Source organism: Coffea eugenioides, chromosome 3 (assembly GCF_003713205.1).
Source record: "Coffea eugenioides isolate CCC68of chromosome 3, Ceug_1.0, whole genome shotgun sequence".
Taxonomy (NCBI): domain Eukaryota; kingdom Viridiplantae; phylum Streptophyta; class Magnoliopsida; order Gentianales; family Rubiaceae; genus Coffea; species Coffea eugenioides.
This window is the reverse complement of record NC_040037.1, coordinates 43,971,647-43,989,004: the sequence shown is the minus strand read 5'-3', so window position 1 is coordinate 43,989,004 and position 17,358 is coordinate 43,971,647. Positions and strand designations below refer to the sequence as shown.

The 17,358-nt window shown below is 37.6% G+C and overlaps 2 protein-coding genes across 2 annotated transcripts; one reads left to right on the top strand and one right to left on the bottom strand.

The window, feature by feature from the left end:
• The first annotated feature begins 9,394 nt into the window (after positions 1 to 9,394).
• Positions 9,395 to 11,653, top strand: LOC113764596 (L-type lectin-domain containing receptor kinase IV.1-like). The gene has a single exon (XM_027308539.1). The coding sequence runs from the start codon at positions 9,492 to 9,494 to the stop codon at positions 11,529 to 11,531; it is 2,040 nt and encodes a 679-aa protein (XP_027164340.1). The 5' UTR covers positions 9,395 to 9,491; the 3' UTR covers positions 11,532 to 11,653.
• Positions 11,654 to 15,577: 3,924 nt separating this feature from the next.
• LOC113766714 lies at positions 15,578 to 17,116 on the bottom strand. Its single transcript, XM_027310878.1, has one exon. It carries the CDS (start codon positions 17,114 to 17,116, stop codon positions 15,578 to 15,580), a length of 1,539 nt encoding a protein of 512 aa, XP_027166679.1.
• Positions 17,117 to 17,358: the final 242 nt, after the last annotated feature.

Genomic DNA, 17,358 nt, shown 5'->3' with positions numbered 1-17,358 from the left:
TGACTGCCGGAGGTGATGTCACAATCCGGCAGGAATCTGGCCGGATTTCCTGCCGGATTCTAGGCCGAATTCAAGGCAGTGACCGACCAAGTTTTTTTTTCAAATCCCTCAAGCAATCCGGCCAACAATCCGGCCAAGAACTGGCCGGATTTGGTCCAAAACCTTTCCACCAAAAATTTTACTTTCCAAGTTCAAACGTTGCGCTCATCCGCTCTTCCAACAAAGGTATATATATAGATATATATATAATCTCACACAGTTACACTTGATATACACAATCATACGTTCATATATATATATAGAGTGAAAACCCTTCTTCTTTCGGGGCGTCACAAACTCCCCTCCTTCAAAGAATGTCATCCTCGAAATTTCAACTTGCACTAATCAGATCAAAATAGTCCTCGAAAGCCGTCAAATACTAAGAATCACTCCAAACCTATATCACTTAGTAACGAGCCAACAGATAGCTAAACAAGTAACCAAATAGAACATGCAAAAGGGCTCGGTTCCACCAACTAGCCCAGAGTTGGAAATAAAGTCTCAGATATTTGAAAAATTCAGATATTTGGAAGAAATTCAGGACATAGCGAAGCCTCCGATAGGAAATTTACCCCTGGTGGTGCTTGATAACACAACAAGTTAGCATACAACTGCTATATTTCACCAAAGAGTTTCAGTTCAAGAATTTCATCCTTGGTGGTGCTGGACAACACAACAAGCTAGCACACGGCTATACTTCACTAGAGAATCTTAGTTCAAGTATTTGTCCCTGACGGTGCTGGGCAACACAACAAGTTAGCACAACGGTTAAAATTCGCCAGAGAGCCTTAGTTCAAAAATTTCATCCCTGGTGGTGCTGGACAACACAACAGACATGCCTCGCCAGAAGAATGGCGGTGCTTGAAAACACAATAGGCAATACCCCACTAGAGAGACTCAGTTTAATCGCTACAGAGGAGTAGTAGCCGGTCTACAATCACACGAGTACGAATAAGTTCAAAAGCAGGGTCAAAGCAGGGTTCAAACAGATAAGTTTAAAAGCAGAGCCAAATACTTCAGGTTCATGGTGCACGAGTACGAATAAGAACTCATTCGACTAGCCTATGCCTAGCAATTCACATTCTCAAGTAGTCACAAAATTCAAATCCACATACTGGTCATATATGAATCAAACCACTTGCTCATGCGTAAATGAAATACCATCAGGCAAGTCAAGTCATTAAGTGTACATAAAAGCACATTCGCCTAAACAAGTTCGAATCTCAAATGAGCTCATTCTAGTCGGTCTTAGAAAGTTCAAGCATTTCAAAGCCCAATACTTACAAATCGGGTAGTGTACCTTAATCAAACAAGAAGACTAGAAGGAGGATGCGAAAACCAAAAGTTTCTCAACAAATCCGGTTACCACCATAATGTTTCAAAACCCTAGCCAAAATCTTATTGGACAGATCCAAGATAGCAGTCATCATTTCAATGTCCTCAACTCCTTACCTAGTCCTCGAGTGTAAATTTGGACAGCATGCCCTTTGTATTTACCTACTTTCCAGCCATTTATGGCTTCATTATTTTCTCAATCAGTCCCAAAGTCACACACAGATAAGCTCATTACAATAGCCGTTCAATAGGCTCAACAATCATCTAAGTACAACATAAGTATAACACAAGTATAATAATCCAATCGGAATCATGTTTTGAAGGCAAAAGGCTAAATGACATATTCGATATCTTATAACATTTTAGTCACAACTAGAGTTACGTTTATCGGATTGGTGCGAACTTTATACCGACTCGAAGCTAAGACAAAGGGCTAAAACTTTGATGAACACAGTCTAGTTTGTAGTATATTCGGGTCAAATTTTTGAATTACAGAACCAGAATCTCACCAATAGGCTAGTTATCCGCATTATACTTACACGACAATAACTCAGGCTACCGAAGTCCGAGTGAGCTGTTTTCAGGGCCGTTGGAAAGCTAAGACATAGCACTACAACTTTGTGTTTGGCCAAAAGCTAATTCAGTACGGATTAGGGTGAACAGATGCGGTCAGATTGGTGAAATGTCAACACTGTCCACAGAGCTCTACCTATGGCAGTCAGGGGTATTTTTGTCTTTTCACATACTACAGTGCGCAGATTGAGTTGAAATTTTACAAAAAGCTATAATACATCATTTCCTACAACTTTCATGTTTTAACCTAAGGCTGATTTGGCCTCCATCATGGCCGAATGAAACTGGGCAGAACAGGGTAATACAAAACCGAAAACCGGAATTCATGCATTCAAGTGCTAATCTTCATAATCCTAGCTTGAAACACTACTTCACCTCCGTATCTAAACTTATTCACATCATCAAACACTAAACCATGTTCCTTCCAAATTCACAGTATTTCCTCCGAAAAAGTATCGAGCACCCAAGTACAAAAATCCAAAACTAAAAACTTTACGACTTAGGCCATACGCTCCTAAGCGTAACATAACCAAGTCCTATCTTACATTTACCACTTACAAGATTCACAACTACGCTCCAAAAGAGCACTTACTCCTTTGCACATAGCCGCTTAACTTTCAAATCAACCCCACAGTCCGGCACCCTAAACTTTAGCCTAGGATAAGCTACAGAGATCTGAAACCTAAGTTCTGATACCAATTGTGACGGCCCCACCTTCCCCTAAGGCGAACCAAAGGGTTCGGCGGACCGCCTGCCCAACTCTCGCTAGGACTCACTCACTCACTACAGTCCTCAAATAAATTACAAGGTACATCTCAAAATAATACATTAAAACCTCCATGAATTACATATCAAGCAAAGTGAAAACTAGTTCCCAAGCGTGGAACGTATACATATATCCAATTCAAATCCAAACATCCATACAAGCCCAAAATTACACAAGATAAATCTAAAATCAAAGGGTACAAGAGAAATCCATCCATTTCAATTCCAAACAGTCACACTAGCCCAACTATTACAAGAGTGCCTTTAAATGATATCAAGAATCAGTGATCAAATATACGTATATTGCTCTTTTGAGCCAGTGAAATCCTTGTACTTAAATATCCAACGCTCCATTAGATCAGGTAACAGATAAATAGAAATAAGGAGCCATCGTGCTCCAAAGAATGCGTAAACAGTAGTGGAGACGTTGGTTCTAAGCACAAGATTTTCCAAGAACTCATCGGAGCCAAAATGTCATGGCACATACACAAACACAAATGATATGCAATCGTGTAACCAATGCAAGAATTATTTCAAAAGTAACTTTTGGGAAATAGTCGAGGGATCACTCAGCAACCATAGCTCAGGAACCTCATCCATCATACCTCATTGCCTTGCTCAAGTCGCAACCCTAGATTACAAATATCAGGTCAAGCAAAGGAATTCTAACATTATCAAGCTTCTATCGCCTTTTGGCACTTTAATCAAAATTGAAGCCACACTTATCGGATTGAAACGAATCTTATGGTGTTATGAAGCTAAGACACATACCAACATTTCTTATGAAGACCTCCAAAGCTTAATCATACTTTTTCAGGGTCAAATACCGAAATCTCGGAGAGGATAGAAAACTGTCCGCAAAATAGGGTCTATGAGCAGTCAAGGGTATTTCGGTCAATTCACAAGCTACCGTACTCCGATCAATCTAAAATTTTGCAGGTAGGTAGTTAACTCAAATGTCTACAACTTCCATGTTTTGAGCAAAAGGTGGTTCGGTCTAAAACACAGAGAAATTGGCAGTCCACGTTGAGTCCAGAAACAAGATAAGACTGAAAGTACACTTCTAAACCAACCTTTGCATATAACCATTACTAATAGCAATTAAGGCTAGAAATTCCATCTTAACACTAGAATAAATTCCACTAATCATATATATTCCAAAATCAAAACACATTTCCCCTAACTCCCAAATCACAAGAATTTCCATAAAATTAATCAAGATCAACTCAAATTCAAAATAATCAAATACTCTCAAAGATTGGACAGCATTTCCCTTAAATTGTCTTATTTTCCATATTACAATACAATACCAAATATATCTCAATTCAACCACATTTTCATATACAACTCATCGACTATAACACATACCTAATTAGGGCCTCAATACCCTTAAATCTTAACCAATTAAGAGCACAAGAACCAATCATAAGAAAGCCCCAAATCAAAACCCTAAATCTGAAATTTTCCGCACAAATCTGAAATTTTCCGCAAACAACCTCAACTAACGCACAAAAGCTCCATTTAACATAATTTAGAGCTATCAATCCAAGGCCAATCATAACCATCATGTGGAAACAGAAAAATTCCCAAAAAATCAGAAAATTACCATAATACTACTTTAAATCAAGAAATCTCTCACAAAACCACGCAGTTAACAACTATAACCCACTACTATACAATTATTAGAAGTAAAAGAGAAGTTCTTGACAAGTTACCTTAGAAACACTTGAAAGATGATAGCTTAGTACTTCCCCCTCAAAAATCACTCCACTAACATCTTTAATCCTCCTTAGCTAGCACTTGTACGGAGTAGTTTGCAAAACTAACGGTGAAATCTCAAGATTTGCACAAGAAAGTAAAACTAGAAAATGAAGAACTTTTCTCTCTTATTTCTCTCCCAAACAGCCGGCCAACCAAGGAGCAAAAAGTGAAGATATTTCAGCCAAAAACAAGATAAGAAGGAAGAAAAAATAGCCAGTCAAAGTTGACTGCCGGAGGTGGCGTCACAATCCGGCCGGAATCTAGCCGGATTTCTGGCCGGATTCTAGGACGGATTCAAGGCAGTGGCTGGCCAAGTTTTTTTTTTCAAATCCCTCAAGCAAACCGGCCAACAATATGGCCAAGAACTGGCCGGATTTGCAGCCGAATTTGGTCCAAAACCTTTCCACCAAAAATTTTACTTTCCAAGTTCAAACGTTGCACTCATCCGCTCTTCCAACAAAGGTATATATATAGATATATATATAATCTCACACAATTACACTTGATATACACAATCATACGTTCATATATATATAGAATGAAAACCTTTCTTCTTTCGGGGCGTCACATAATTTCATTTTGTTTAGAAATCACTATTATTAAGTTTATATATACAAATTATGGGTTTGCTTGGATTGGAATTTTTTGTATTTGGAGTTTTTGTTTTTGAAGTCTATAATAACACACTCCAAACGCACCAAAAAAATATCCAATTTATAACATCTCCCAAATACAAAGGAGTACACCTAATCAAAAACACAAAAAAAATTAAAAAATAAAATATATCCTACTACCTGTTTTTCTTTCACCCACCACAGGTCACAGGATAGGGGAAGGGTGGAAGGTTGGAGAGTTGCAGGGAATGTGGAAGAGAGGAAAGAGAAGAGGAAGAGAGGGGAGGAAAAGGGAAGGAAGGAGAGAGGAAGGGGGTAACGGTGGTGGAGGGAGGAGGGGAGGGGTGGTGGGTGGTGGTTCTGGTAGGAAATTTGTAACAAATTTAATAATATTGCGATAAAGTTTTAAATTTTAAAAAAACCCGAAAATATATTTACAATATGAAGTTTTTGATACACAATACTATAGTGTAATGTTTGAAAAATATCCCCAAATACACACCTAGTCCATACAGAGTCCCTCTCAATCTATAAATGTACTAGTCAAGTTCCACCAAATTGTTACGCCCTTTAAATAAAAAAGTATCTTTATATAATCCAGTGGAAAATGGATTCATTGGAGTGAAATTACTGAATCTATGATATAATTTAGGTAGTAATCATTAAGGTTGTGAGAGAAACCTTTGCTCAATTTGTGTAGTCTTGGATTTCAAGAACAGCTGTTAGTTCAATTATATAGTTTTAAATAAATCAATAACATTTGGATTGCCCCTTACATGTAGGGCGGCAAAAGAGATGTTACTTCTCGAGAATTTGTGACTCGGTCATGAGTAAGGTATTATCATGGAAAGGGAGGCTACTATCGCATGGTGGTAAATTGGCTCTAATAAAGAGTATGTTGTCTTCTATGCCTATTCATACATTTGCTGCGTCAACCCCTCCCAAGTAGATTTTTAGCACGTTGGACAAATTTTTTGCTGATTTTCTGTGGAGCTCCTTAGAGGCTGGGCCGCGGTTTCATTGGATAAAATGGGACTAGTTATGCAAATCATATGACAGGGGAGTTGCAGGTTTGAGGTCCTTGAAGCATGTTTTGATGCCTTCTCAATGAGACTATGGTGGCATTTCTTGCTGTGGCAATCTTTGTGGGCTAAGTTCATGCATTGCGAATATTGTCCCAATCTTCATCCTTGTTTTGCTGATGCTTCTCCCGGAGATTCTTGGACTTGGAAGAGAATGGTGTCTATCCAGGGGATTGCTAAGTAGCATGTAAGCTGGATTTTGGCTAGGGGTGCTATGAGTTTTTGGCATGATAATTGGTTGAGGAAGGGTTCATTATGTCGACAAGTGGATACTTTTCAGGAATGTACAGTTTCTGATTTTGTTGACTAGGGCTACTAGAATGGACAAAGGTTACACACTATAGTGCCTAGCCGATGGGTGGGGCAAATTTTGGATGTTGCGCCTCCTTCTCTGGACCAAGAGGATACCATGCATGGTCTGGGCTCCAAGTAATTCAGGTGACTTCTCATTAGCATCAGCCTACCAAATTCTTCGAGAAGGTGGAAGCAGCTCCTGGCTCTATTCATTGATCTGGGCTCAGGGATTGCCAATAAAGATTTCTTTTTTCATATTAAGATTGATAGGTTCCCGATTGCCGATGATGGATAGGTTGCATAAACTTGGGATATTAAGTCCTTCTAACTATTTTTGTTGTATACATCCATGTCAAGAGTCTATTGATCACATTTTCTGCACTGGGGAGGTGGCAAAGACAATTTGGAAGTACTTCAAAGGGGTGAGTTTAGGGCTTCCTCTACGATAAGACATAATGTGGTTAGCTGGTGGTTGAAGCCTACTCAGAACCCGTATCTTCTGTATCTTTTTCACCTCCAGCCATCTCTAATATATTGAAATTTGTGGAAGATGCGGAACAAATTTGTGTTTAAAAGACAACTGTTGGCTATGGTACATGTCTGTACGAAAATTTTTGGTGATTTTAGGGACATTCTTCATCTTAAATTTAAAGGCAACATAACCACTGGACAAGATTGGTTGTGCTTCTTTAGTATGGTGGCTGGTCTGAAAAGGGATTATAAAACCATGGTGGTTCGGTGGAGATGGCCAGTGCAACATGTGGTCTAGCTGAACTCGGATGGTTGTTCTAGAGATAATGCGAGAGAGAGTGGAGGTGGGGGTGTGCTTCGATGCTCGAAGGGAAAGTTTCTTTTGGGGTACCTGTGTTTCTTTGAGGAGATGACGAGTTTGCTGGTGTAATTGAAAGCGCTTATTTATGGTGTTAGGTTGGCTATTGCTCATGGGTTTTTTATTTGCATTTAGAATCTGACTCTTTGGTATTGGTTCAGATCATTCAAGGGAAAGTACGGTGTCCATGGAGGTTGTGAGGGGCTTTACAAGAATTGCTAAAAGACAAAAGGTTCTTTAGAGAGGTGTCACATTGATTTCGGGAAGCGAATAAACCTGCTAACCGACTTTAAAACATTGGAGTGGACTTTGGAATAACTTCGACGTATGAATCACTCAGTAAATTTCCTTGCTTGGTGTGAGGTGACATTACTCTTGATCGGTTGGGACTTCCAAGCTTTCGTAGAGTTAGAGTGTAGCAAGTTAGTTAGCAATAGCGCTCCTCCGCTTTTTGCGTTGCGTGTATGACCCCATTATATTTTATCAAATAAAGTCAAAGTTTCTTAAAAAAATAAAATAAAATCAATAACATTTGGTTTTTTCAGAATCTGTCGTTATTTCTATTATCATCTCAGCATAAAGGTTTTCATGAGTTGTTGATTTTTAACATGCTGAAAAAAACTTAATTTTGCAGGTACTCATTTGGCCGAGGGCTGCCAAGCCCAACACGTTATACCGTTGTTCATATATATTGTATCATATCTGCATAGATTCATTTATGAACTTCCTTTTTTTATCTTGTCTTCAAAACATTAATTGATTGAGGTCCCAAGCTATGCTTGAATGGTATAATGTTCTCCAGTTTTTTAAATTTTTCTATGGAAATAAATCCAAGCAGTATGCACATTTATCTAATTACAACTTGTAGGAGAATTATTGTCTTATTCAAGAATTTATCTAAAAACATAAGCGCAAACTCTGATAGCGCTGACCAATAACTTTTCATCTTCGTTTGGACAATATGCTACAGTCATGTTCAGTGTTACTTTCATCCCAAGAGATAATGCGGGACAATATGCTACAGTCAACGATCTCACCTCACGTTCTGCGCACATTCTTAGACCAACCAGAAGGGACTGTGCCTCCGCCTCCAACACCTCCAGCTCTCCAAACTCCTTATAGTAAGCAAAAATCACCCGCCCACAATGGTCTTGCAGGACTCCGCACATGGTGAAGTTGAGTACTCTTAACAAAACAAAAAGTTGAATACTCTTGAATGATTTAGGAACACGAACCTGTCACAGGCTACTGAATAGGGCAAGGGAGGATGGAACGAGCAGAAGTACAAATTGCAAGCACATTCAGAAAATAGCCTGTAATCTAATTTAGTTATTTGATATTTGGAAAATATCAGTATTACCGTCCGTATGAATTACGGACAATTCTAAACCACACATTAGCATGACGTTACTCATTTGAAGTCACGGACAATTTCAAAAAAGGGCAAAATACATTTTACCCCCATATGATTTAGTGATTTTTCACATAATCCCCCAATAGTTTCAAAAACTATACATAATCTCCTCATAGTTTGAATTAAAGTGCCAAAATGACGAAATTTGTATTCTATAACGGAGTCAACTAAAATGTTAATAGTACATCATTGTAAAGTTGAAAATTATTTATTAACCAGGGGGAATTATGTATATAATTTGAAAATTATAAGAGAGTTATATGATAAAATACTATATCATAAGGAGGGTTATATGGTAAAATATAAATCATATAGAGTTAGAGTGTCATGCGCCTTATATTTATATATTTTAGTCACTTCAACTATTTTAGTATTTTAACAAGGGTAATTTTGATATTTGTATGATTTCTGTTATAAATGATCATTTCCTTCACTTTAATACCTTAATTCAAATTATGATAGGATTATATATAACTTTTAAAATTACAAGAGGCTATGTAAAATTATTAGACCACAGGGGGTAAAGTATATTTTGCCATTCAAAAATGAAGTTACTCAAAGCATATCATCACTATCGCAGGTTAAATTTGAAATTAAAAATCAAATTGCCACATATCTAAACCCGTTGAAATTAACTGTCATATATCTGGACTTGTTGCATAAACTTTTATTTCAAAGCATTGTTTTATTGTAGATCAGAAAAGCTAGTATCCATAACCGCAAGATAGTAAGACACAGGCCACAGAATTAAGACGGATTTGGCTGTTGGTATCCAAGTAATAGCCATGCCTTTCAGACTTGTAACAGCAATCTTAAGCTATTTTCTAGTTCACACTGCAGCTGGTGCAGCTGCTTCTGACGATTTTGGGTTCATCTATCAAGGATTTCAGTCATCAAATCTGAGCCTGGACGGAGTAGCGAAAATCACCAACAATGGCCTCCTTCAGATAAACAACAAAACCAAATTACAAACGGCGCATGCCTTCTATCCTAATCCCATCAATTTCAAGACCAAATCTAATAGTTCAGCCTTCTCCTTTTCAACCCAATTTGTGTTTGCTATGGTACCTGATGGCTCAGGCTTTCCTAGTCCGGGAATGGCTTTCGTGATCGCACCAACAAAGGTCCTTGCACGAGGGCCTTCCACAGAGCTCCTCGGCCTCTTCGATGCAAGCACCGATGGAAGTCCAACAAATCACGTTTTTGCAGTAGAGCTTGATACTTTCCGAGAACAACAATATGCAGATATCAATGCTAACCATGTTGGTATTGATATTAACTCTGTGAAGTCCAATGTATCCCGGCCTGCAAGTTACCAACCTTACAACAAGAATTCATTTGAGAACTTAGATCTTGGCAGCGGTCAACAGATGCAACTTTGGGTGGAATACGATCGGGTGGATAGGAGAATCAATGTTACATTAGCTCCAACAGTGGCTGCTAAACCACATACGCCTCTTTTGTCTTTGTCATATGATCTTTCACCAATTTTACAGCAAACCATGTATGTTGGGTTTTCTGCATCCACTAGTCCAGTCGACAATGTGGGGTTAGCTAATTTTGTACTGGGATGGAGCTTCAAGATCAATGGGGATGCGCAAGCGCTTGATCTCTCTCAGCTTCCCAAGCTACCTCGGTTTGGACATAAGAAAGTGTCTAAAATTTTCACCGTGGGATTGCCCCTCCTCTCCTTACTTTTTCTGTTGATTGTAGCTTTTGGGGCAGCTTATTATTTAAAGAGGAAGTGGAAGTATGCAGAAGTGCTGGAAGAATGGGAGCTTGCCTATGGACCTCACAGGTTCAAGTATAAAGATTTATACATTGCCACCAAGGGGTTTACAGAAAAAGAGCTGCTGGGGGAAGGCGGATTTGGCAGGGTCTACAAAGGTGTTTTGCCAACAAACAAGGTCGAGGTTGCTGTCAAGAAGGTCTCCCATCAAGCAAGACAGGGAATCAGAGAATTTATTGCAGAAATCGTCAGTATTGGACGCTTGCGTCATAGAAATTTAGTACCACTCTTGGGCTATTGTCGGCGTAAAGGAGAGTTACTTTTGGTATATGAGTTCATGTCCAAGGGTAGTCTAGACAGGTTTCTGTTCAACCAACCAAAGCGTACCCTCAACTGGAGCGAAAGATTTCGAGTCATCAAAGGTGTGGCGTCAGGATTACTCTATCTACACGAAGAATGGGAGCAAGTTGTGATCCACCGAGATATAAAAGCCAGTAATGTATTGCTAGATGGTGAACTGAATGGAAGATTAGGAGATTTCGGCCTGGCAAGGCTATACGATCATGGAACTCTGCCTCAAACCACCCATGTAGCGGGATCTCTTGGCTACCTTGCCCCTGAGTATAGTAGGACAGGGAGGGCCACAATGAGCACCGATGCATATGCTTTTGGGGCCTTTTTGCTAGAGGTTGCCTGTGGAAGAAGGCCAATAGAACATCGAGCAGTACCAGAAGAGAATATCATTCTAGTTGATTTCGTATTTTCGTGCTGGAAAGCAGGTAATATTCTCCAGGCGGTTGATCAAAAGCTGGGTACTGAGTATGTGGAAGAGGAAGCAGACTTGGTGTTGAAACTAGGCTTGTTATGCTCTCATTCAGAACCAGAGATTAGGCCGAGAATGAGGCAAGTTCTGTTGTACTTGGAAGGATCAGTTGCCTTGCCAGATCTATCAGTACTGGCCATGGGCGTTTCTGCTGTTGGTCTTGGCTTCGGCCATCCTGCTGGCTTTGAAGATATTAAATCGTCATTTGCAACTTCCACAGACAAATCTTTCTCATATACTGTAGAAAACTCAATTCTCTCTGGTGGTCGGTAATAAAGATGCTTTTGTTGAGTGCATTTTCTTACATATCTGTTCCCTTTTTACTATCTTTCTACCCACCAGAACCCCTTGTACTCTTTATTAGTGTGGCATCTCAAATATGCAGTGTTTTAATATTGTAAGGTTGTTCTTTTCTCCTTTTCTGTATTATCTATTTTCTGGTTTCGGTATCACTTGTAAACATTAATAGCAGCTATCCATTAGCACCTTTTCTGAGAGAAAAATGAAATTGTTTCACTAAAACTTTCTGTAAATCATCCCAACATATAATCCCACCATACTGATGAATAAGAGCAAAGATAGCCCAGAAAACAGAAGCTTCCCCCATCAAATGACCAAAGATTGAAACTGTCTGGTTCTTTACTCCAAAACGACTCACATTTTTGTAACATATTGAAGAACTCAATGGATCTTTAAAATTCTTTAACACTTCATTCAACTTTTCGTCCGTTACTCATGCTTCTTGATTGCTAGAAGTTAATTGTTAACTTCATTTAAACATTCCATCAAATCTCAAAATTAACTTGATAATGATTTTCTGTGAGCTCATTATGTCTAAGGAGCTAAGAAAAGAAGAATGAACTTCATAGTGTAATCAAAGAAAGGGACCGTTAATCATGACAAGACCTTGAAAGCCGTCCAATAAATTTGCCTGGAACAGATATAAAAGAGGAACAGCATGTTAATCATCTTATACTTATCTAGTACCATGAATAACACGACTCAAATTTATTGCATTGAACCTAGATATTTACCTGACAAGCTTGGCATTTGGACGTTTCCCTAATAATAGAGCACATTCCATTTTCCAGCATCTTACGAATCATCGAAAATTACTAGACAATTCATTGACCCGTTCATCAAGCAATTTTTTGGACTAGCACAATCGCGATTTTAATGCAATGCTACACGTGTCATTTGACAGCATCTTGACCGAAAACTGTAGACAATCCTTTTAATTTGTTTGCCAAGAAAATCTTCGGACTACATGTGAAAGACGATCCGGCGGGGACCAGAAAAAATTCAATTTGGCAGGTTCCTTTCCTGCCAATCTTAAAATATCCCCTGCTCTAGCTTCCATCCCAGGTCATGTTTTCTAGCATTTATTCGTATGTGTTGATTGTTATACAACATTTTTAAAAAAAAATTAATAATCAAATTTAGATGAGAATTTATACAACTTTTTTAAAAAATAATAATAATCAAACTTACATCATTCTCATATGACAAAAAATTCAATGTGATGGGTCCCATCCCACGTCCGCTACCCAATCATGAAAAGCCCCTTAGTCAAGCACCCACCCTAGTTTTGTTTTCCACCGGATCTTTACATTGTGTTGATTTTTATTCAATTTTTTAAATAATAATTAGGCTTATATCATACTTATATGACACAAATCAATCCAAATGCTCAACTATAATATTTAATATTAAGAAAACAATAATTAAAGCTCAATCTGAAATTCAAAGTATTACAAATATTTACATCTATATATTAAAAGTACAAGTTTGAACTAGTGGATTAGTGCATTACATTTTCTTTCCCATAATATCTCACCAGAAAATTGAATGACTGCAATAACTTCTTTAAGTTGAACGTATCTTTAATGATTATCAAGACTTCAAGTAAATTTCCTTAATTAGTTTTTTGAAGAATAACAAGTTTGATCTAGCAGAAAATTGTTTGAATGCCTCTTTGATGAATCTTGAATATTTAGCAAGGAAAGAAAACTATATGATTAGGAAAATAATTTGCGTACTTAACCATCAAATAAGAGACAAATAATAGTAAATACTTTTAGAGAGGAATAATAATTTGTATTCTATCGAAAAACTTTTGTGGCAATATGGAAACAAAATTCCTTCTTAAACATGAATGCTAAAGATTTTTTGGTTAGTTTTCAAAATCATAAATAGTAGGGAACTAGTGAAGGTTTTGAAAAATCAAGAAGAATAGGACCAAAATTTTATTTGTGAATGAAAGGTAATTTTCTAGGAAAGCTTTAGGAAGCTAAAGTGTTATAACTATCTTCTAGTCAATTTTCTTGCGAACAAAAATTCTTTTTTTAATGTTGGCCTAACCTTGAAAGTTGAAACTCTTAATTAAGAAATTAACCCATGCTTTAAATAGTCTTTCATAGTATAAATCTAAAATTATGGATGCGGTCTAGACTTTCAGGTAAAAATGCCTAATTATCTAATCAATTAAACCCAATTACCTCAATTTTCAGCAAGTATATGGATCAAACGAGTATAGTGATAATTAGGGCCGATCCCATACAGAATCGGCTAATTATTACAGCTTTTTAACTTGCTTTATTATCTAAACACCCAAGAAACCAAATAAAAGCATTTTGCTACAAATTATATTAACTACAACTAATAACTTGACAATGGAGAATTTAGTAGAAGAACTTCCTGGGGTTTATGACACTACAAGAAATTTGGCCTTTTGTGACAACAAAAAATCATCACTAAAAATCAAAAAGTTGTCATTATATGAGTATAGTGACGACTTTTTCCATTGTCACATCGTTGTCACTAATTCTATGTCACAAATGGGTACGCGTGACAACCCTTTGAAAGTCGTCACTAAATCTTGTTATTTAATGACGAGGACAAAGTCGTCACTAATGGTTATCATTTTGTGACAAATTTTCTTGTCACTATTTCACATATTTTTTTGTCATAAATGGAGCAAAAGTCGTTACAAATTTGAAGTCTACAATGACGACTTGAACTTGTCACTATCAGTCCTAGTATTCAGTGACAAGAATAATTGTCACTTAGTGAACTTGCATAAAGGTTGTCACTGAACTTTATCTTAATAAGCTGCAATTGTTCATCATTGTCACGGCATTTCCGACAATTATAGCAAAACTTAATTTGACAAAAGGCTTGGTAAACTTGCATGCTAGTGACAACCTTCCTTTCAAAGTTTTCACTGAGTTTTGTCTTCAAAAGTTGACATTGACCATTACAAATATAGTATTGCGATGCCATTTTCAACAAATATAACAAAACATTCAATTTGACAAAAGGCAAAACCAACGTAGAATATATGCCGTAAATTCATATATTTGGCCATAACACATCTCCAAATTAATCAAAACAGAAGTGAACCACAAATGTTGGGAATATAGTAATCCCACATAATCAGTTGTAAGTTCTTATGGCCAATACATATCCTTCCCAAAAGATAGAATACTAGATTTTGCCATTAAAGCATAGACTACGCAGCTATGGTCAGATTTTGAGCATCTCTTGCAGCACGAGCATCATTAGTCTTCTCACGATCAAAATATGAAGTTAGGCTGCATTGAAAATAAACTTTTCTTTAGAGTTTCAGCATATCCAACTACTGTGAACTTAAGTAAAAAAATCAGTCAAGTAGGTGAAGCAGCCAAAAAAAAAGTTCAGCCAAAAATCAGTAAAATACTTTTCTAATTTCGCAAAGAATCATCAGGTCGGGGTTGCTTCTCATGTAAAGGAAAAGAATCAAAGATGGTTTTCTTGCCTCCTTTCTCTCCTTTGTGCATAGAATATGTAAACAGATAAAATTTAGTATCTTTTTTCCCAGCTACAAAAGAACAGATATTTGAACCAGCACACTTTCACACATTCACAATAATGGCCAATAAGCATGAGCAATGCTGATAGGATAGAATTTCAGATCAACAGTAGTAAATTTGGCAAAGATGATGCTCTATAAACACCTAGTTGTGACCATTAAGGCATTAATATACAGCTGGCAATGGTGCAGAAACAAGCAAACATGACCATAACAGAAACTGGACCACAATCCCCAAACTAAAAAAGAAAGAGGGCAGAAGAAAGAAAATTCAGATACGAGAGAAAAAAGCAATATAGTTATCTTGATTCTCTGATTTATTCAACACGACAATGACAAAACTGTTAAAGTTGAGAATAACAAAAGCATGAATGCTTGCTTTGGCCCAATGAAGATTGCTTCAACAGAAAGGTGATACCCGCATTTTTGCTTCTTATGTCAGCCAAGTAATTAGGATTGGCATTCATTTCTAGAGGCACGGTTCTTGCAAAGCTTCCACTACTGCATACAAAATTTCCCAACGTCCCATATAGAAAGGATATAGGGTGCAGAATAAAACACAATTTCCAGATTCAAATGGCTTTCTTTCTCTACGCCAATGATGATCAATAGGCAAGAAGCGACGATGGCCTGTGTAGCATAATTTTTTCCTATGTTTCAAATGCATATAGGATGTTTCTGCCATGCAAATTGGACAAGCCTGATACCCTTTAGTACTCCATCCAGATAACATAGCATAGGCGGGAAAGTCATTTATAGTCCAAAGCAAAGCAGCACGAAGGGTAAATTTCTGACCAGTAAATGCATCATAAGTTTCTAGACCATCCCAAAATTCATTCAACTCATCTATTAGAGGTGCCATGTAGACACAGATCTCATTTCCCGGGGATTTAGGACCAGGAATCAACATTGACATGAAAAAGAATGGGTCTTTCATACATTTCCAGGGAGGCTGATTATATGGTACAACAAAAATGGGCCAAATGCTATAAGTCGATGTCATGGTTCCAAAAGGATTGAAACCATTAGTCGCAAGGCCAAACCTGACATTTCTAGGATCATGAGCAAAATCTGGATATAATTTATCAAAATGTTTCCATGCTTCGCTGTCCACCGAATGCCTCATGGTGTTACCATCATCTACACGCTTTTCTTTATGCCACCGCATATCTAAAGCTATTTCCTTGTGTGCATATAAGCATTGAAGCCTAGGTTTCAAGGGAAAATGGCGAAGAACTTTTCGTGGAATTTTTGAACCCTTTGACTTGTAGCGGGCCTCTTTGCAATTTGGATTTGGACAAGTGTCAAAGTTTTCATATTCCTTGTGGAAGAGTACACAATCATTGACACAGGCATGCATTTTTTTAGATATGAACCCCAAGTCTCGAATAATTCTTTTAGCATCAGAGAAAGACTTAGGAACTGCAGCTTCGGGAGGTAGTGCCTTCTTAGAGACCTCTAGCAAGGAGTTAAACGAGTTTATAGTCCACCCGTTCATCGTTTTGAGATGTAGAAGAGTGACTACAAAAGACAGCTTTGAGAAAAAGGTGTTTCCAGGATAAAGTTCCCTTTTTGCATCTTCCAACAATTTTAGGGAGGCCTCAGTCTCACTAGCATTCAAGCCTGAATTTCCTTCACCATCATCTTCCCTACTAAACCAATTTCTCCCCCATTGTGCAGTGCCTATGTCATTGAGTATATGGTTTAAATCCTCACTGTCAGTATCCCCTTCTTCATCACCGCCCAGATTACTATCCTCTCTAATTTCCTGTCGAAATTGTTCACCATGGTGTATCCATCTGGTGTAACTTTTTCTAATTCCAAATGTAAATAAGTGATTTTCCACCACACTTTTTGTATGGTTCCAGAAGTTATTGCATTGTTTACAAGGGCAAGCTATCGTAAGATGTTTTGCCTTTCCAGAATATGCAAAGTTTAAGAAAGCAGCCACCCCAAGTTTATAAGACTCGTCCTGTCTATTATCAAGTTTCATCCAATTTTTGTCCATTTCCTAGAGTTACAAATCCAGAACATAAGTCACAAATTTTTATCTACACATTACAACCAGAAAAAAGCATAGATAAGCTAGTTATGAAGCAATAGATTTACACTGGAAAGCTATAAATCTGTTAAAGCAATCTATTAAAGCAAAAACAAGTCAGTTCTTCAAGAGACAATTACACACTTTCCAGGACACAAGTCAAAAACAATCTATTAAAGCATAATTTAAACAAGTTACCTGACACGTAA